This window comes from Girardinichthys multiradiatus, chromosome X (assembly GCF_021462225.1).
Source record: "Girardinichthys multiradiatus isolate DD_20200921_A chromosome X, DD_fGirMul_XY1, whole genome shotgun sequence".
Taxonomy (NCBI): domain Eukaryota; kingdom Metazoa; phylum Chordata; class Actinopteri; order Cyprinodontiformes; family Goodeidae; genus Girardinichthys; species Girardinichthys multiradiatus.
The window spans coordinates 1633047-1654495 of record NC_061817.1 but is presented as its reverse complement, the minus strand read 5'-3'; the positions used below and the strand labels follow the sequence as shown (position 1 = coordinate 1654495).

The following is a 21449-nucleotide window of genomic DNA, read 5'->3' as shown; positions in this document are numbered from 1 at the left end:
GAACCCAAACACACAACACAATCTCTTTTAGTCATGTTAGCCTCTTGTTCTACCATCAATAATCAGTTATTATTTGTTCCTGATACTCCAGTAATAACCTGGAACTTAGTCATTTATGGTTAACTTTCCTAACATAATTTTTACTCTCTTCGCTCTGTTACCTGGATTACATTATCAGCTTTATGGAGCTTAAACAACTTCTTTTAATAACTAGCATAAGCAGTGGTGCACCACTCTGGTGTCCAATTATTTCCGTCATCAGCTACCATCATGGACCATGAGGTGTCTCTTCTATCATTAGTTAAGTACCATTTATAACTTCTATAATCCTGTCCTTTCCTTCCTCGTTTGGTCAAGCTAATGAGTGGATCAGCACCACAGCTGTGGTTTTAGATTTCACGCACACTTGAATACCATAAGTATAAGAGGTTTGTTTAGTACACATAGTTAGGTTATCATACCTTCCTTGATTTAGCACTACTTGTTTCATATGACTCATAGCAGGTGTTGTTACATTCTGATTCATCTTGACTGGTTTCCAGAAATACCAGAAAAACAAAAAAATCAATATGAGAAAAAAGAAAATATATATATATATAAACACCCAGCATCGGAAAGCATTGCTCATCCATCTAGAAATCATTTTGGCTGAAATTTTCCCTCCTCTAAATGGTTCCAGTGTCTTAATTGTCTTCACTGACTTTCGGGTCTCTCCAGCCTCTAAATGTCTGGGTCCACCCTATTATCAGTCTGTAAATCACTTCCCCTGACGGAGCTTTCAACCAAAATGACCTTTTTACAATGTGTAAGGTGAATCCAGGTTGATCTCTCAGTTATTTCACTGCCCTTGCAGTGGTTAAAAATACCTAATATGGATCCTCCCACTTAGGTGAAATACCAATGTTTCTTCTTTACACTCCTTATTAACACCCAGTCTCCTGGTTTCACTAGTTAGTTTTCCTGCTGGGAAATAGAACATTCCTCATTAGTTTAAATTTATTTCTGTTGGTTTCTAACATACTCCTCATATAATCAACTAGGTTGACTTCTTCATCTAACTCCCACTGATTTTTGAACAGTGGTAATCTATATGGTCTTCCAAATAACATTTCATAGGGTGTTAGCCCTGAGGTGCTTGTAATGTTTAGTTGGAAATAGTTCTATCCGTTTAGAAAATACATCTATAATGACTAAACAGAACTTTTTCCCTTCACTGTGGTTTAACTCAATAAAATCCATATGAATTGTTTGGAAAGGGTATTTTGATTTTGAAAATTGTTCCCTTCGTGGTCTTAAATTCCCTTGAGGATTATGTTTTACACATGCTAAACATGTTTTACAAAAATTTTTAATAAGAATTTTTTAGAATTTAATCAATATGTTATGTAATATTAATATATCTGTCCTACTACTCCCCCCTGTTGAGACATTATGAAACATGATGGCTCAAATATTGCTTCCATTTATAGGTTCTTTGGTAGGACAGGTTTATTATCTGGTCATATATAGTTTTCATCTTTTAATGCAGCTCCATGTTTTTTCCACATTTCTATCTCCTGTAGTGAGCTTTATTGTTGCATCTTTTCTAACACTATATCCATTGTCACCAATGCATATCCTGTTTGTGTCTTCTCCCTCTCATCTTTTTAGAGAAATCATTCACATAAACTATTTCGTGATCCTGCAAATCACTTCTAATTTTTTTCTTCTTTTTTTTTCTAATTCTGCAGTATCAATGCTGAAACTGCATGGGAAACTCTTAAGGTTAAAAGGTTAAACAACACTATTGTAGCACTGCAACTGTCATTTTAGGCTGCAATTACAGCTCTCACACAATATGGTTGCACACACACAACACTGTCTAAATTTGAAAAGAAATAGGCTATTATTTTCATTTTATCTCCATGTTGTTGAACCAGAACTGAAGTCATAAAATGTCCCTTGCAATCTACCATCTGAACAAACAGTTTACTATAATCTGGTAATGCTAAAGCAGTACTGGAAACTAGAACTTGTTTTATGTTGGTAAATGCTTCTTCAGCTTCTACTCTCCATTTCAATTTAGACGTCATTTTCAGCTCTTCCTCATACATTAATTTGTTTAATGGAGCTACTATTTCTGCATAATTTGGCACCCAGTTTCTACAATAATTAGTTAGTCCAAGGAAGGACATCATTTGCTTTTTTGTTACTGGTTTTAGAACTTGTAATATTGCAGTCTTTCTTTCTTCTACTATTGTGCGTCCCCCTGCACTAAGATTATGACCTAAGTATTTAACCTCATTTTTACACAACTGAAGTTTCTTTTTACTGACTTTGTGTCCTTCTTCTGCTAAATGTTTTTATAATGCTATTGTGTCATTTTTACAGGTCTCCTCATCAGGAGAGGCTTAAACAACCTAACAATATTATAACAACACAAAAAGAAAAGAGAGACAAAGTATTAGTTCCTTTTACTCGCTTTGCGAGGAGAAACGGTCAAGATTTGCTCAGTTACAGATCTCGCACCGCTCTGAACAGCATCTGTCCGCCTCCTCTTTTTATTGTCTTTCGGGGGTCCCTAGTTTACAAAAACATTGTTCTCTAAAGGATGGGGGAAAACAACAACTGCATCGTAAAAAGGTCATAAACAGCTTTATACATTAACAACACATTTCCCACAGTCTCCTACAACTTGTAGGGTAAGCTGTGCCTTTTTGTTGAGTGTAATCAGCCTTCATCTTTATGACCTCCTCAACTGGACTGCTTCCTTCTCTGCTAGTTCAGCTCCATTTATTACCCTGCAGACAAACTCATCACATCCTTTCTCACACATACATCATGAAAGGTTATATAATCAAATAGTCAAGTTAAAGAATAGGAGAAAATATAAGATAAATCTATATTCAATTATTCCAACAAACATATATACATTTCTTGATGAAAACACATGTCTAAGGAAAAGGAAAAAGAAAATATATACCTTTCTTGATGAAAACACATGTCTAAGGAAAAGGAAAAAGAAAATATATATATTTCTTAATGAAAACGCATGTCTAAGGAAAAGGAAAAAGAAAATATATACATTTCTTAATGAAAACGCATGTCTAAGGAAAAGGAAAAAGAAAATATATACATTTCTTAATGAAAACACATGTCTAAGGAAAAAGAAAATATATACATTTCTTGATGAAAACACATGTTTAAGGAAAAGGAAAAAGAAAATATATACATTTCTTGTTGAAAACACATGTCTAAGGAAAAGGAAAAAGAAAATATATACATTTCTTAATGAAAACACATGTCTAAGGAAAAGGAAAAAGAAAATATATACATTTCTTGTTGAAAACACATGTCTAAGGAAAAGGAAAAAGAAAATATATACATTTCTTGTTGAAAACACATGTCTAAGGAAAAGGAAAAAGAAAATATATACATTTCTTAATGAAAACACATGTCTAAGGAAAAAGAAAATATATACATTTCTTGATGAAAACACATGTTTAAGGAAAAGGAAAAAGAAAATATATACATTTCTTGTTGAAAACACATGTCTAAGGAAAAGGAAAAAGAAAATATATACATTTCTTAATGAAAACACATGTCTAAGGAAAAGGAAAAAGAAAATATATACATTTCTTAATGAAAACACATGTCTAAGGAAAAAGAAAATATATACATTTCTTGATGAAAACACATGTCTAAGGAAAAAGAAAATATATACATTTCTTAATGAAAACACATGTCTAAGGAAAAAGAAAATATATACATTTCTTGATGAAAACACATGTCTAAGGAAAAGGAAAAAGAAAATATATACATTTCTTAATGAAAACTTATGTTTAAGGAAAAGGAAAAAGAAAATATATACATTTCTTGATGAAATGCATGTTTAAGGAAAAGAAAAGAGAAAATATATACATTTCTTGATGAAAACACATGTCTAAGGAAAAGGAAAAAGAAAATATATACATTTCTTGATGAAATGCATGTTTAAGGAAAAGGAAAAAGAAAATATATACATTTCTTAATGAAAACACATGTCTAAGGAAAAGGAAAAAGAAAATATATACATTTCTTGATGAAATGCATGTTTAAGGAAAAGAAAAAAGAAAATATATACATTTCTTGATGAAAACACATGTTTAAGGAAAAGGAAAAAGAAAATATATACATTTCTTGATGAAAACGCATGTTTAAGGAAAAGGAAAAAGAAAATATATACATTTCTTAATGAAAACACATGTCTAAGGGAAAAGAAAATATATACATTTCTTGATGAAAACACATGTCTAAGGAAAAGGAAAAAGAAAATATATACATTTCTTGATGAAAACACATGTTTAAGGAAAAGGAAAAAGAAAATATATACATTTCTTGATGAAAACACATGTTTAAGGAAAAGGAAAAAGAAAATATATACATTTCTTGATGAAAACACATGTTTAAGGAAAAGGAAAAAGAAAATATATACATTTCTTAATGAAAACACATGTCTAAGGGAAAAGAAAATATATACATTTCTTGATGAAAACACATGTCTAAGGAAAAGGAAAAAGAAAATATATACATTTCTTAATGAAAACACATGTCTAAGGAAAAGGAAAAAGAAAATATATACATTTCTTGATGAAATGCATGTTTAAGGAAAAGGAAAAAGAAAATATATACATTTCTTGATGAAAACACATGTCTAAGGAAAAGGAAAAAAAATATATATACATTTCTTGATGAAAACACATGTCTAAGGAAAAGGAAAAAGAAAATATATACATTTCTTGATGAAAACGCATGTTTAAGGAAAAGGAAAAAGAAAATATATACATTTCTTGATGAAAACACATGTCTAAGGAAAAGGAAAAAGAAAATATATACATTTCTTGATGAAATGCATGTTTAAGGAAAAGGAAAAAGAAAATATATACATTTCTTAATGAAAACACATGTCTAAGGAAAAGGAAAAAGAAAATATATACATTTCTTGATGAAATGCATGTTTAAGGAAAAGAAAAAAGAAAATATATACATTTCTTGATGAAAACACATGTTTAAGGAAAAGGAAAAAGAAAATATATACATTTCTTGATGAAATGCATGTTTAAGGAAAAGGAAAAAGAAAATATATACATTTCTTGATGAAAACACATGTTTAAGGAAAAGGAAAAAGAAAATATATACATTTCTTAATGAAAACACATGTCTAAGGGAAAAGAAAATATATACATTTCTTGATGAAAACACATGTCTAAGGAAAAGGAAAAAGAAAATATATACATTTCTTAATGAAAACACATGTCTAAGGAAAAGGAAAAAGAAAATATATACATTTCTTGATGAAATGCATGTTTAAGGAAAAGGAAAAAGAAAATATATACATTTCTTGATGAAAACACATGTCTAAGGAAAAGGAAAAAAAATATATATACATTTCTTGATGAAAACACATGTCTAAGGAAAAGGAAAAAGAAAATATATACATTTCTTGATGAAAACGCATGTTTAAGGAAAAGGAAAAAGAAAATATATACATTTCTTAATGAAAACACATGTCTAAGGAAAAGGAAAAAGAAAATATATACATTTCTTGATGAAATGCATGTTTAAGGAAAAGGAAAAAGAAAATATATACATTTCTTAATGAAAATGCATGTTTAAGGAAAAGGAAAAAGAAAATATATACATTTCTTGATGAAATGCATGTTTAAGGAAAAGGAAAAAGAAAATATATACATTTCTTAATGAAAACACATGTCTAAGGAAAAGGAAAATATATACATTTCTTGATGAAAACACATGTCTAAGGAAAAGGAAAATATATACATTTCTTGTTGAAAACACATGTCTAAGGAAAAGGAAAATATATACATTTCTTAATGAAAACACATGTCTTAGGAAAAGGAAAAAGAAAATATATACAGGGGTCGGACAATGAAACTGAAACACCTGGTTTTAGACCACAATAATTTATTAGGATGGTGTAGGGCCTCCTTTTGCGGCCAATACATCGTCAATTCGTCTTGGGAATGACATATACAAGTCCTGCACAGTGGTCAGAGGGATTTTAAGCCATTCTTCTTGCAGGATAGTGGCCAGGTCACTACGTGATACTGGTGGAGGAAAACGTTTCCTGACTCGCTCCTCCAAAACACCCCAAAGTGGCTCAATAATATTTAGATCTGGTGACTGTGCAGGCCATGGGAGATGTTCAACTTCACTTTCATGTTCATCAAACCAATCTTTCACCAGTCTTGCTGTGTGTATTGGTGCATTGTCATCCTGATACACGGCACCGCCTTCAGGATACAATGTTTGAACCATTGGATGGACATGGTCCTTAAGAATGGTTCGGTAGTCCTTGGCAGTGACGTGTCCATCTAGCACAAGTATTGGGCCAAGGGAATGCCATGATATGGCAGCCCAAACCATCACTGATCCACCCCCATGCTTCACTCTGGGCATGCAACAGTCTGGGTGGTACGCTTCTTTGGGGCTTCTCCACACCGTAACTCTCCCGGATGTGGGGAAAACAGTAAAGGTGGACTCATCAGAGAACAATACATGTTTCACATTGTCCACAGCCCAAGATTTGCACTCCTTGCACCATTGAAACCGACATTTGGCATTGGCATGAGTGACCAAAGGTTTAGCTATAGCAGCCCGGCCGTGTATATTGACCCTGTGGAGCTCCTGACGGACAGTTCTGGTGGAAACAGGAGAGTTGAGGTGCACATTTAATTCTGCCGTGATTTGGGCAGCCGTGGTTTTATGTTTTTTGGATACAATCCGGGTTAACACCTGAACATCCCTTTCAGACAGCTTCCTCTTGCGTCCACAGTTAATCCTGTTGGATGTGGTTTGTCCTTCTTGGTGGTATGCTGACATTACCCTGGATACCGTGGCTCTTGATACATCACAAAAACTTGCTGTCTTGGTCACAGATGTGCCAGCAAGACGTGCACCAACAATTTGTCCTCTTTTGAACTCTGGTATGTCACCCATAATGTTGTGTGCATTTCAATATTTTGAGCAAAACTGTGCTCTTACCCTGCTAATTGAACCTTCACACTCTGCTCTTACTGGTGCAATGTGCAATCAATGAAGACTGGCTACCAGGCTGGTCCAGTTTAGCCATGAAACCTCCCACACTAAAATGACACGTGTTTCAGTTTCATTGTCCAACCCCTGCACATTTCTTAATGAAAACACATGTCTAAGGAAAAGGAAAAAGAAAATATATACATTTCTTGATGAAATGCATGTTTAAGGAAAAGGAAAAAGAAAATATATACATTTCTGCTTTTATTTTTAATTTTGTCAGGATCGGTCCTTGGAGTACTCTGCACTTAATGCAGTATTTGCAATTTTTACAGATTACCGAGCACTAAACTTTATCAAGAGTATCTGAGAGTAGCTTTTATTAGTGGTGCATCTCTCCTGAAAGGTGTTGCGCTACTTTATGGGAGTGACTGCTGATGTGACTCAGTGGGTGTGTGTTTGGTTGTGTGTGGGGCAGAAGGAGGGACCCACCGGGGCCCCATTCGTTCAGTGCATTGAGTCCAGTGTTGTAATCTTGTTGGGAGACAGGTACAGCGAGCCTACCCTGGTGTTTCATCGCCAATGTCAAAATATTTTATTCTGAAGTTTTGACGGAAGTTGCGGGTATTTATCATTGACACCGTCGCCGTTCTTCACGTATTCAAGCAAGACGACAACAAGATACGCACGAGACATCTAGACAACAAAAACTTGTCTCCCTGTGTTCAAAGGTAGGAAGATGGTCTCCACAGACCGAAACAAAGAGCCGGTGTTTGCCGCATTCTGCCTCTCTCCTTGACTTATTATTAGAGATGCGCTATTGGATCTGTTTTGATAAAGGTGCATGTTTGAGTGATTCCATGACTGGATGCAATGATTGCGAGGCTGTAGGTGATGTGGTAAATAGTTTCTTTGTTCTCTATCTGGTCAGATTTTTGGTTGTGTGCGTTTTCAAAGTGGGTGTGTCTTTTTTTGTTATATATGGCCTCTGGGACTAATTAGAAGAGCTCTCTGCATCTCCTATTGTGTGTAGCTACATGTTTTAGGTGGGCGTTACACGCAGTGGGTTAAAAAGAGGCATGATTTAAACTAAAATTTACTAAAGAAAAGGCACATAGACTTGAAGGAATGACCCACTTTGTTTGCTGCTAGAAGGTCCCGGGTTTGAGTCCTGGCCTGGGTTCTTCCCAAGCATCCGTGGGTTCTCTCTGGGTACTGCGACTTCCTGCCACAAGCCAAAAAACACGACCAACAACTGGGCTTTCTAAATTGGCGTAGGAATGAGCGTGTGCGTGATTGTCTGTCCTGTGTTTCCACTGGGATGGTGTACTCCACCTTCCCCCCACCCTCGCAACCCAGCGGGGATAACCAGGTGTAGACTATGGATGGATCTGTGGACTTCTAGATGAATCTGTAAAAACTATTGTGATGTACATGCAGTACCCATGTTTTCTTGTTGGAGACATTAAAAGAAGGCTCCAATTATTTGTGTTTTCTCAAAAAGGATTCACAAATCATGAACTTTATTTTAAAGAATCTGTGAGCAGTATTTTTATTTCAACTAAAACCTAACAAACGTAGTTCTGATTGATCTGATTCAAGTGAAGTAGCCAGTAGAAGTAGAAAGCAGAATGGGGAGCTGCGAATTGAATGCCAACTATGGCATCTTTACATGGTGCCAACCTCAAAAACACTGTGACAGTTACACTGTGATTGTTATAGTCACTGTAAAACAGGGTGATGCAAAGATTTAATTCAATTCAGTTTATGTAGCTCCAGTTCACAACACATCTAATGACACTTCACAAAACAAGAAGTCAATTCAATCGAATCATACAGATTCCAAGTCAAGTGCATACATTCCGACTAAATCTAATGATCAAACAATGTGGTGAAATTCAGTTTATTATTCATTAAGGTTAAAAAGTTTTCTGTCAAAGGAAACCCAGCAGATTGTATCGAGTCATTGTTGACTTGCAGATTAGAGTCGACATTTCAAACTGTCTTTACTATCTTATTAGCAGTAAGGGAATCTAGCTTTCCTAAAAAACTAAAGATTGTAGATCCTTACTTTAACTCTTTCCAAACACCTGCCAATGTTTCCAAGTCAAACACGTTTTATAACTGACCACATTTGAAAGTGCAGGAGGACAAAACGGAGCAACTTTGATGTACTCTGCACAGGCTTCCTATTATGTGCTAAATGTCCCACTCTCTCTTAGTCTAAAAAAACACAGACATGACAAGACATGATTTATACAAAAGTTTCTGCTGTTAAATAGCTTCTAACTGCTTTTGTGCTTCCTCCCTCTTAACTTTTAAACACTGATACTCAAAATAGCTAACCTTGAGTGTTCTGCACTCAATAACAACTTCCACACAGAGAGTGTTGCTGTCAGCAGAATATGATAGCATTTAATGCTGTAAGTTCAGTCAGTCAGTCATCTTCTATACCGCTTCTTCCATAGTGGGTCGTGTGGAAGCTGGTGCCTATCTCCAGCAGTCTATGGGCAGGAGGCCGGGTACACCCTGGACAGGTCACCAGTCCATCGCAGAGCACTTTAGGTTCACTGATCAGAAAATAATCAGTTTTTTGTTTTTTTTTCCATTTTCAGCCAGCTGGTTACCGGGCAAGGTCTATTAGACTAAAAATCCTCAGATTCGAGCCACCAGCCACAGTAAAATCTCGACCCCACACTTGGATGCAAACACACCATTATTATCACATCTAAATGAACTGCACATTTAGCATACCTCTTACTACACTTATGTCTTAAGCTGTGGATTAAGATATCTTCTTCTGAATTTGTAAAAGACAGAAAGGTTATAGGAAATGAACTAGGTCATAAGATCTCATTTCCAACAATTATGTTCTTTAAAAATTAAAAAAACTGAGCGAGTAGTCTTAAGTGTGCTGTATAGCTGCATCTATGACATTTGTTTCATGGCTTAGCCAGCAGATGGATAGCGGAGATGAATGGAGGAGGGGGAGTGATGAGTGGGTTGGGGGCGTGTTTGCATAAATAGAATGATAATAGAGGGTGATTGACTACAGAGGGAAAGAGGGGGTTAGCCAGGAGAGCATAAAGAAAAAGAACTAAGGGAGACAATGGCCTATTCCAAGATTAACAAAACTGTAGAAAAGTATGGCATTTCATTTGTTTTTCAGCGTCACTTGTTTCATACATAAAGCAGGGTTGTGACTGTACTGTCAGGAAAAGCAAAGCAAGTGTATTTGTAAAGCACCATTTATACACAGGGTAATTCAAAGTGCTTTACAAGAACAACAAAGAAACAGATCAAAAAACAGGTCAATCAAAAACACAAATAAAGCATCACATAAAAGCATAAAAACGTGAAATATAATTGGATACAAAGAAACAGAATTTAAGCAAATAAAAGGGCAAAAATTGTAGAAATGATAAAGCAATATTCAGCCTCTATGTGGAAGTTTTATTAAACAGTAATGTTCTTAGCCCTGATTTAAAGAAGCCAACAGTTTCTGCACATCTCAGGTTTTCAGGCAGTTGGTTTCAGGAGCATAGAAACTAAATGAGTGAACAGGTGTCTGATAACCAGAGAGTTATGGCTCATACCTGACTAGCAACTATGTAGGTAGGCCCAACATGTTTCAGTGCCTTATAGACCATCAAGATGTAAAATTCTGTCATTTTACAAATGAGGAGCTGAGCAGGGATTTAAGGATAGGCATAATATGAACCATGTTCATGGTGTTGGTTAAGACTTGCAGCGTTTCAGATAAGCAGAAGTTGCCTGATTTATTTATTTTATATAATTGTTTTTTACATAGACCTGTACTGTATATAAATGTGTTGTGTTTTGTCATTTTAAACAGTCCAAGTCTATCTATGACAATTCATTCAGGATTAGGAATGCTGGCAGTCTTTTAGAAATCTCACAGTTAAGGTATGGGCCTACTATTTCTGCAGAGATTACACACAGACCGATGTGTCTTGTAAAGGAATAAATGAGCTATGCTGGGATTCTTTTTAGTCTCTTTTTATCTGTACAGAAAAGTGCCCCATAACCTAGAGGATTTTACAGTTTCTGCAGATATCAAATAATGCAGAAAAAGACAGCTCTACAACTTTGAGATGTATTGTTGCTAAAGTAAAATCAGAATGGGCTAAAATCAGTATTGATAGGTCAGGGCTTCACAAAATCAGTGATCAGACATCATCGACAAAATACCTGAGCAATGCCTTTCAACTGGGAAGTGATGTGGGATATGTCTTTCTACAATAGGTTACAAATCTGGTTTGTGAAGTAAATACTACCCTCATTTATAATAACTTTATGTATGACTTGCATGAGAGCAAGTAGAAAACCCTGGTATAGAGGAATTGATTCAATTTATTTCTTAATAATAAGTATATTGTTAGCCTCATAGCATAATTGCCTAAGTCAAAAGATCTAGGCACTAATGCTATGAGGCTAACAATTTGTTTTTTGTTAAGCTGTGATATACCAATATTTTAACTAATTTTGACCATCAGCCCATACTGATGCAGAAAAGCATAGTTATATCTGTGCTTTTACCTTGTCGTGAGTGGGAGGGGCATTTACTGTTATGTCATATTTATTGTCGCTACATGCATGCTCAGTATGAGGGATTGCAGCAAAGTCAATGCCAGTGACTGTCCACTGTCTCTACATGCTCATCCAGGAGGAGTGAATGCTGCAAGTCACTGACTGGATGCAATCTGCTGGGTTTCCTTAGATAGAAAAATATTTTAACCAATTTGAATAATAAACTGAATCTGACTGCACTGTTTGATAGTTAGGATTAATTGGAATGTACCTGACTTGAAATCTGTGTGATTCAATTGAATTGACTTTGTAAAGTGCCTTGAGATGACGTGTTGTGAACTGCCGCTATATAAATAAAATTGAACTGAAATTGAATTTAATTATTAGTATACAACTTTTTTAAGCAAAGTTGTAGTGTTTCAGAGCAAAGCATGTATCTGCTCTAAATCCACTGAGCAACAGGACGCCTTGGAATAAAGTGTGATTCAGCTGCATTAGTCAGAGTAGTATGATGATGGCTTAACACACACCGGCTCTTAAGGGTTTATGAGCACCTGTGTTCAAAAATACATCAGTAGAACAGTAAATGTACACGGTGGACTCTGCTCTTTATATTTTTGTACATTTGAGGTTATCTTGTAATAATTTGGTCAGACATTTCCTACATTAAAACCCTTGAATTGGCAGAGGTCTTACTAAATTTGCACCCTGACTAAACGTTGTTTTAATTGTAGAGTAATACTTCAGATTTTTTATATTAATACAGAAAGATTTCTGCCTTTCTGATGAGTTATATAATAACTGACATTTTGCTGTACTTAAAATCACAGTTTGGAACTATAGTGTTTTGTATTATTTTGTTGATATCAACTTAAATATTTGTGCAATAAAAGGATGATCATAAAAGGAGTTTTTTTAAAGCTGAAATTATAATTGGCTCCTTGTAGTCTCTTTCACACATTTTTCTTTCTGATCAGTATTTTGCCTCTCAGCCTATCTTGCTTTTGCCTACGGTTTTGTGTAATCCTACTGTAGCAATAAGTAGTGATGTGTGAGTGAAAAACTGACAGATGACCCGTTGCCATGGCAGCCATGAGATTTCACAGCAGCTTTTCATTGCAACAAGGATAGATACATAGTTACATGTAAATGGTTTGTTTTTGTTTGGTCCAAATAACTGTAGCTGTATGAGTTGTCATGGTGAAGTGTAGATTAGTTACAACCACATGCCCCTCCTTATTCCCTCTCTCATCAGTCTGTGCAAGCCTTCATTCTGGAACAATCGTAGAAGCTCCGCCTTCTCTTGCTGACATCACTGCCTGCTCTGTGTGTGTGTGTGTTTTCTGTGTGATGAGAAAAAGGAGGTATATTTCTTGAATAATTCAGAAACATGTAAACAAAGTCCAGTTTGTGCTACATCACAAACTGGACTTTGTTTACATGTCTGACATATATATATGTATGACATAAACATAGTTGTTTTGGCAGTTTCATTCATCAACCTTTTTATAACTCAAGCTGAAGTACCTGAAAGGCATTCATTACCGAATGATTCAGTGCTCAGATTCACCTAAAGTGTTCAGGGACACTATAGTTTAAGGGTTGTTTTTGAGTTTTTTCACCTGCGTAACATCTGATAACACAGGTAATTAGTAAAGAAATGCCGATTGTAAGTTTAGCAAGATGTTTACCAAGTTTTAAGCATAGAGCCATTTTGGAAGGTAGGATAGGATTTATTTAGGAAGATAGGATTTATTTTCTACCAAAATATGCTATCGCTGGTTATTCATTTATAAGTCAGAATAAAAAACAGGAAACTAATTTTCTTTGTGTCAGGCTGATGGTACCAATGTTCCTAAAGATCCAGTTTAATCTAGTTTTTTCCTAAGTTGTCTGTAGACATAACACTGATTCATCTATCTGAACCACCATTACCTGGCTTTTCAGATAGCAAAAGATTCCTACCCCTTGAAATCTTCCACATTTTGCCACATTATGACTAAAAACGTTTAGTGAATTTAATTTTAATTTAATGTGATTAGGCCAAAACAAAGTAGTTCATCATTTTGTAGTGGAAGGAGGCGGAAAAGGATACAGTGATTCAAATTTTTTAAATATAAATCTGAGAAGTGTGGTATACATCGGTATTTAGCCCACCTGAGTCAATACTTTGTGGAACCATCTTTTGCTGTCATGCCAGCTACTGAAAAAACCATCCCCCCCATTATGATGCTGCTTCCACTGTGTATCACTGTGGGGAATTTTGTGTTCAGGGTGATGTGCAGTGTTTTTCATCACATAAAGTGTTTTCTATGCAGGCAAAAAAGTTTGGGTCTCATCTGACCAGAGCACCTTCCCCACATGTTTGCTGTGTTCTTTACATGACTTGTGGAACAAACTGCAAACAGAACTTCTTATGGATTTCAACACTCTCTTCTTCTAACTACTCTTCCACAAATGCCAGAGAACTGTTTTCCTGTTGGCAGATTGAGATTTCACAGCAGCTTTCTATTGCAACAAGGATAGATACATAGTTACATGTAAAAGGTTTATTTTTGCTTGATCCAAATAACTGGAGCTGTATGAGTTGTCATGGTGATCTAACATCTGAGCTGGAAATCTCTGCAGCTTCTCCAGAGTTACCATGGACCTCTTGGCTGCTTTTCTAGCTAATGGTATCATTGTCAGTTTAGCTCTCAGCCATTACTTTCTATAGGGTTATACAGGTCCTTCTCAAAATATTAGCATATTGTGATAAAGTTCATTATTTTCCATAATGTCATGATGAAAATTTAACATTCATATATTTTAGATTCATTGCACACTAACTGAAATATTTCAGGTCTTTTATTGTCTTAATACGGATGATTTTAGCATACAGCTCATGAAAACCCAAAATTCCTATCTCACAAAATTAGCATATCATTAAAAGGGTCTCTAAACGAGCTATGAACCTAATCATCTGAATCAACGAGTTAACTCTAAACACCTACAAAAGATTCCTGAGGCCTTTAAAACTCCCAGCCTGGTTCATCACTCAAAACCACAATCATGGGTAAGACTGCCGACCTGACTGCTGTCCAGAAGGCCACTATTGACACCCTCAAGCAAGAGGGTAAGACACAGAAAGAAATTTCTGAATGAATAGGCTGTTCCCAGAGTGCTGTATCAAGGCACCTCAGTGGGAAGTCTGTGGGAAGGAAAAAGTGTGGCAGAAAACACTGCACAACGAGAAGAGGTGACCGGACCCTGAGGAAGATTGTGGAGAAGGGCCGATTCCAGACCTTGGGGGACCTGCGGAAGCAGTGGACTGAGTCTGGAGTAGAAACATCCAGAGCCACCGTGCACAGGCGTGTGCAGGAAATGGGCTACAGGTGCCGCATTCCCCAGGTCAAGCCAGTTTTGAACCAGAAACAGCGGCAGAAGCGCCTGACCTGGGCTACAGAGAAGCAGCACTGGACTGTTGCTCAGTGGTCCAAAGTACTTTTTTCGGATGAAAGCAAATTCTGCATGTCATTCGGAAATCAAGGTGCCAGAGTCTGGAGGAAGACTGGGGAGAAGGAAATGCCAAAATGCCAGAAGTCCAGTGTCAAGTACCCACAGTCAGTGATGGTCTGGGGTGCCGTGTCAGCTGCTGGTGTTGGTCCACTGTGTTTTATCAAGGGCAGGGTCAATGCAGCTAGCTATCAGGAGATTTTGGAGCACTTCATGCTTCCATCTGCTGAAAAGCTTTATGGAGATGAAGATTTCATTTTTCAGCACGACCTGGCACCTGCTCACAGTGCCAAAACCACTGGTAAATGGTTTACTGACCATGGTATCATTGTGCTCAATTGGCCTGCCAACTCTCCTGACCTGAACCCCATAGAGAATCTGTGGGATATTGTGAAGAGAACGTTGAGAGACTCAAGACCCAACACTCTGGATGAGCTAAAGGCCGCTATCGAAGCATCCTGGGCCTCCATAAGACCTCAGCAGTGCCACAGGCTGATTGCCTCCATGCCACGCCGCATTGAAGCAGTCATTTCTGCAAAAGGATTCCCGACCAAGTATTGAGTGCATAACTGTACATGATTATTTGAAGGTTGACGTTTTTTGTATTAAAAACACTTTTCTTTTATTGGTCGGATGAAATATGCTAATTTTGTGAGATAGGAATTTTGGGTTTTCATGAGCTGTATGCCAAAATCATCCGTATTAAGACAATAAAAGACCTGAAATATTTCAGTTAGTGTGCAATGAATCTAAAATATATGAATGTTAAATTTTCATCATGACATTATGGAAAATAATTAACTTTATCACAATATGCTAATATTTTGAGAAGGACCTGTAGATCCTTTCTCCATGTTCAGATGTTGGTTTGAACAGAGCTTTTTGAGATGTTCAAAGCTTTGAATATTGCTTTAGAATCTAGCCCTACTTGAAACTACTCCAAAACTTTCTCATTGATCTATATGCGGTGCTCCTTGGTCTTCATGATACAGTTTGTTCTCTAATGCTAACCAACCTATGAGGTCTTTAAAGAACAGCTGGATTTACGCGGAGATTAAATTGCACACAACTGGACTCTAGTTATTAATTACTGTTTTTGACAGCAAGTGGTTGCACTGGATTTGGTATTATTTTGTGGGGTAAAGAGGGCTAAAAGCAAATGCACCTCACACATTTCAGATTTCCATTTGTTAAAAAAAAAAACATCGTTATTCCTCCACCTCCAACTATGCATTATGATGTTGGTCAAATACATAAAATTCCCTAAGATATTGTGGTTCTGATTTGGCTACATTTGAAGAAAAGATGTCAGTATGGAATGCAGATGATAGAAGTTAAGAATAAACTTGTTCTTAAAATCTGTCACATTTTGCTTAACCTTTTAATACATTGATTCTGTTAGCCATCTCGCCACCCTATTTTCCCTTTCTCTATCTCTCTCAGATTGACTGAAGTTCTGCCATGCCTGTGGCCTCCACCAGGACAGAGCCTGGTGAGACCTAACATCCTCCGTCATATTAGCAGTTATCACCATAAAATTATTTTTCTCTGTTTTCCTTTATTAACAATTGCTCCTTCCTTTGTTCATCCAAAGGCTCTTCTCTGTGCATCAACTGAATTTTAATTCAGGAATGTCTGATTTCCTTTAAAGTAATGTTATTAATACTCTGAGATGTCTGGTAGGATTTGTATCTTCTAAATGAATGTTTGCATTAAGGCTGCTGTATATGTTTGTGTCAGTTCCCCAGGTATTGGAAGCAATGAGTGACAGCACCACCAGTTCCACCATTGCCAATGACCTGGACCTAATCTACCTCAAAGGCATTATGGAAAGCCCTTTGGTGGGGTATACACACAATGGTTGAAATAGAAGTGGGTTTTAAAAAAGATTTGTCTTTTACTTCTAATAACACATCACTCTTGATGAATGTGTTAGGAGCAAGAGGAGAGCCCAAAGGAGCCCCGGTTGTCGCCAGTGAGGGAGAACAATGTAGAGCTCCTGCAGGAAATCCTCAGAGATCTCGATCCATTCACACAGCGCTCTGACACTGCAGCTGAGCTTGCCGGCATTCTCACACAGCCTCACTTCCAGGTGCAGAATGGACAGAAACACATCATGCTGCATTTTAGGGCGTTTAAACAGGAAATAACAGAATTTATAGTAAAATATCTTCTTGTTCATTGGTCATTTGGTTGAATAAAAGTAAATCTGAATATTACAAATGAGTCAAACTAATCTTTCACGTGTCCTTTTCCTTCTCTTAGTCTCTACTAGAGACTCATGATTCAGTGGCCTCCCAAGCATGTGATAGCCAACATCCCAGTCCGTGTGATTTTGTTGATCATGAACAAGAAGACAGCCAGGCAACCAATCCAGCTCTGCCTTCTGATGCTATACGCATGGTTGGCATACGTAAAGTAGCCGGGGAGCATCTGGTAAGAAGCGTCAGTGCATAAACACATAGCATTGTATTGTTGTAGTTAAAGATAAGCATGTCTAGTTTGACCAAATCAGCAGAGATGTTACATTTGTAATTATGAACTGGCTGGGGTCAAGGTGGCCCTCGCCCCAGGCAGTTCATAAGGTGGCAAGGTGGCTAAATGAAGGCAGGGTACAACATTGGTAGGTCACCAGTCCATCACTGTAAAACAAACCCAGAAACATGAATTCTCCTCTAGCAGAAAATCCTGAAGCTAATCCCTAATGAAATTAAGACTCCTTGGGTTATGTGGCAGGACAATGGTCTGGAGAACACAAGTCCAGCTCTGCATGACTCAAAAACAGCGAAATGAAGGTTTTTGAGTTGCCTAGTCAAAGTCAGGTGTTAACTCTAATTAAGATGTTGAGACATGACTGGCAAGGTGGCTAAATGAAGATAATTCTGCAAAGAGGAGTGGGCCAAAATTCCTCCATAGTAATAGTAAGACTCATTTCCAGTTATCACAAATGCTTGAAGGTAGTTGTTACCAAGGGTGGCACAACTAGTAATTAGGGGGGGGTTACTTTTTGATATAGAGCTAGGGTGGTTTGAATGGCTTTACTTTCCCTCCCTAATAAATGAAATTATGATTTAAAAACTGCCTGATGTATTTACTCAGATTACTTTTGTCTGATATTAAAATTAGTTTGATGATCTGAAAGATTTAAGTGTGGCAAAAAAGCAAAAATGGAAGAAACCTGTAAGGAGACAAACACTTCTTCACAGCTCTGTACCTGGCAGTCTTCATAAATGTACTTCAGTTCAGCGTTTTATGTGAGAGAAAACAAGCAGTTCTTATAGTAAAATAACAGAGCTTTGCAAATGAATCTAGAACTCATACCATATGTTCTAACTCTTTCCTAGTCTATCTCAGTATTGTGGTTGTGTCCTGTTTAAGTCACTTCCCAGAGATGATGGTGAGGATGCTGCGCTCTCCTGTATCTTTACAAATTTTGTTTTGGCAACACTCCACCTGAAAGGGTCCCAGCTCTATAATTTGTTGGTTATTCTATTATATTATATTCTATTCAGTTTATTTATATAGCGCCAATTCACAACACATGTTGTCTCAAGGCACTTCACAAAAGTCAGGTTCATATATTCCAATTAATCCTAATCATTGAACAGTTCAGTCAGATTCAGTTATTTATTCAAATTGGTTAAAATATTTTTCTATCTAAGGAAACCCAGCAGATTGCATCCAGTCAGTGACTTGCAGCATTCACTCCTCCTGGATGAGCATGTAGAGACAGTGGACAGTCACTGGCGTTGACTTTGTAGCAATCCCTCATACTGAGCATGCATGTAGCGACAGTGGAGAGGAAAAACTCCCTTTTAACAGGAAGAAACCTCCAGCAGAACCAGAACCAGGCTCAGTGTGAGCGGCCATCTGCCACGACCGACTGGGGGTTTGAGAGAACAAAGCACAAAAAGAAAAAAGAAGCACTGATCTAGGAGTACTTTCTATGGGAAGGAAAAGTAAATGTTAATGGATGTAGCTCCTTTAGTTGTTTCACCTAGAAAGAAAGAACAGATAAACTCTGATCCAGTTTTCAAGGTTAGAGTCTGAAAGAGAGAACATAGAGTTAGTCACAGTAGAAGCTCAGTCAGTAGCCATGTCTAGGAGAGAGAAAGGGTTAAACACTAAAAGACAGGGCCATGTGGATCATCTGTAGAAGGTGAGCATTAAGTTGTTGCCAGCAGAAGCTTGGACGATGCCCCTCTCCAGAAAGTGTCACAGGTTGACACAGAGTCAGGCCAGGTGTAGCTTCTAGAAAGAGAAAAGAGAGAACATAAAGTTAAAAGCTGAAATAACAGCAAATAATGCAAAATTGGAGAGTAGTGTGAGAATGTATCGAAGAGGGTGAAAGTGGTCATTATGTCCTCCAGCAGCCTAAGCCTATAGCAGCATAACTACACAGATAGTTTCAGTTCAGTTTATTTATTTATATTGCGCTTATTTACAACAATGTCGTCTCAAGGCACCCCACAAAGGGTTCGGAACGAGTGCCAGAGCCCGGCCACCCCAGAAAGGGCCACATGTAGGGAAACTAAGTAAAATAATAAACTGATAAAGTTTATCCATCTAAAGCCCACTGATGGTCATTGTTATACTAAAAACCACAAGGATTGGGATACCTCTCTCTGTCAGACTGATTATAACCATTGGAAAAGAGAAGGGGTCATACAGGTAGCAGAAATGGAGGGTGTCTTTGCACCTCAACCATAACTGAGCAGAACTTTGTGCAATTTTTGAATTCACACATACAGCTTTTGTTTGTTGTTACAGGGTGTGACGTTCAAAGTGGAAGCCGGAGAGCTGGTGATAGCTCGCATCCTCCACGGTGGGATTATAGACCAGCAAGGCCTGCTGCATGTTGGAGACGTCATCAAAGAGGCATTTATCTAATTTCTACTTTCCTCCACTTTTTGAAATGGGGCTTTTTTTTCTAATCTATATAGTTTTGTAATAAATATAAAGCCATATTGGAGCATATTCTTTACAAAAAAATACATCTATTTGTTTTCTTCTGTCTAAAGGTAACAACATAATTAAAAACCTCTTTAATTATTTATATCCACACTGAGCCTTATCACTGTCAGTGACCACAGACTTACTAGCCTGGTAGATAACCTGAACCACAAAACACACATTAAGACTAGAGATTTACCTTAAAATTGGCTGGTGACCGGACTTTATTTTTTAATTAGAGGCCTTTATTGACAGTTACCAGAGAGGAAATGGGCAGAAAGAGAAGGGGGGAAGACATGCAGCAAAGGTCTCAAGGTGGGGAACGGAACCCTGAACAGCTGCATGTAAGACTGAAGCCTCTGTGTATGGAGCCCCCGCTGTAGCCCTACACCACACAACGACCCAAAAATCCAGATCTTTAATCAGTCGTCGAAGCTAACAGGTCATTCCAGAGTGGAAACAGTGAGCAAAGTATAAAGTGCTCGTATAATGCTAAGGCTAGTTTGAAATGTAAAACATTTACTATTTGAATACACCTTGTCCTTGTTTTAAAATATTAAAGCCATGTTTTACAGTAACTGCTCTTTCTCTATCACACACAGTGTGACATCACCACTGCTCCTGGTTTAAGTAATTAAGTGCTCTCTGCAGGAAGTCTATAAAAATCTGATGAATGCTGTTTTTATATCCTGGCACTAAAAGAGAACCAGTTAAAATCAGCATTGATAAGTCAAAGTGTTACAAAATGTGGAGATCAGAAATCAGCAACAAAACGATGATTGGTCCATCCAGCTTTATACTTAATTGTATGTGACAGTTAATTTAAAAAAACGCTTTATCCTAGAGACGAGCTTCGTGAATAATTTAATTTAGCAGATTTCTTTCTTTTCCTTTTCGTCTGACAGGTGAATGGGCGAGACCTGAGCCAGGACCCCAGAGTGTTGCTGGAGGAGCTACAAGCAGCCAGTGGAATTGTAGTTCTGAAGATACTGCCCAGTTACCACGAGACCATTCCACCAAGACAGGTGACACAAACACTACCAGGTTACAACTCCCATTATAGGCTTTCTGGTGGTCCGTTTAAAATTATTCTCATCTCAAATGAATTCATTTCCTGGTAAATCAATGAATGGGGAAAACCATTACATAAAGCCTCCTGTTTGTTTGAATTTGTCCAGGTGTTTTTCAAGTGTCTCTATGACTATGACCCAGCCAGTGACACCCTGATTCCTTGTAAGGAAGCAGGTTTAAGGTTTGAAACAGGAGACATCCTTCAGATAGTCAACCAAGATGATATCAACTGGTGGCAGGTATGTATGTACAAAACAAAAAGAAATTAGTTTAAAAGTTTATAAACCATGAAAATTTCACTTTCTTTGCTTTGTTTGCTTAAAGTGATAACAAGTATTTCTATGTGAAGTTATGTTCACTTATCA

The 21449-nt window shown here is 37.0% G+C and overlaps 1 protein-coding gene across 2 annotated transcripts in view; it reads left to right on the top strand.

Moving 5' to 3' along the window:
* The first annotated feature begins 7375 nt into the window (after positions 1–7375).
* The window catches only part of LOC124863441 (MAGUK p55 subfamily member 2-like), a 30658-nt gene continuing 16584 nt past the window's right edge, over positions 7376–21449 (top strand). Inside the window, exons 1-8 of one of the 2 annotated variants that reach the window (XM_047357810.1) lie at positions 7376–7745; positions 16504–16552; positions 16801–16901; positions 16997–17152; positions 17326–17496; positions 19831–19938; positions 20919–21038; positions 21192–21323. In XM_047357810.1, coding sequence (XP_047213766.1) covers positions 16522–16552; positions 16801–16901; positions 16997–17152; positions 17326–17496; positions 19831–19938; positions 20919–21038; positions 21192–21323 — 819 coding nt within the window. In that variant the 5' untranslated portion in view covers positions 7376–7745; positions 16504–16521. The remainder of the gene's footprint in view (positions 7746–16503; positions 16553–16800; positions 16902–16996; positions 17153–17325; positions 17497–19830; positions 19939–20918; positions 21039–21191; positions 21324–21449) is intronic. The other variant, XM_047357811.1, reaches the window with a different exon arrangement.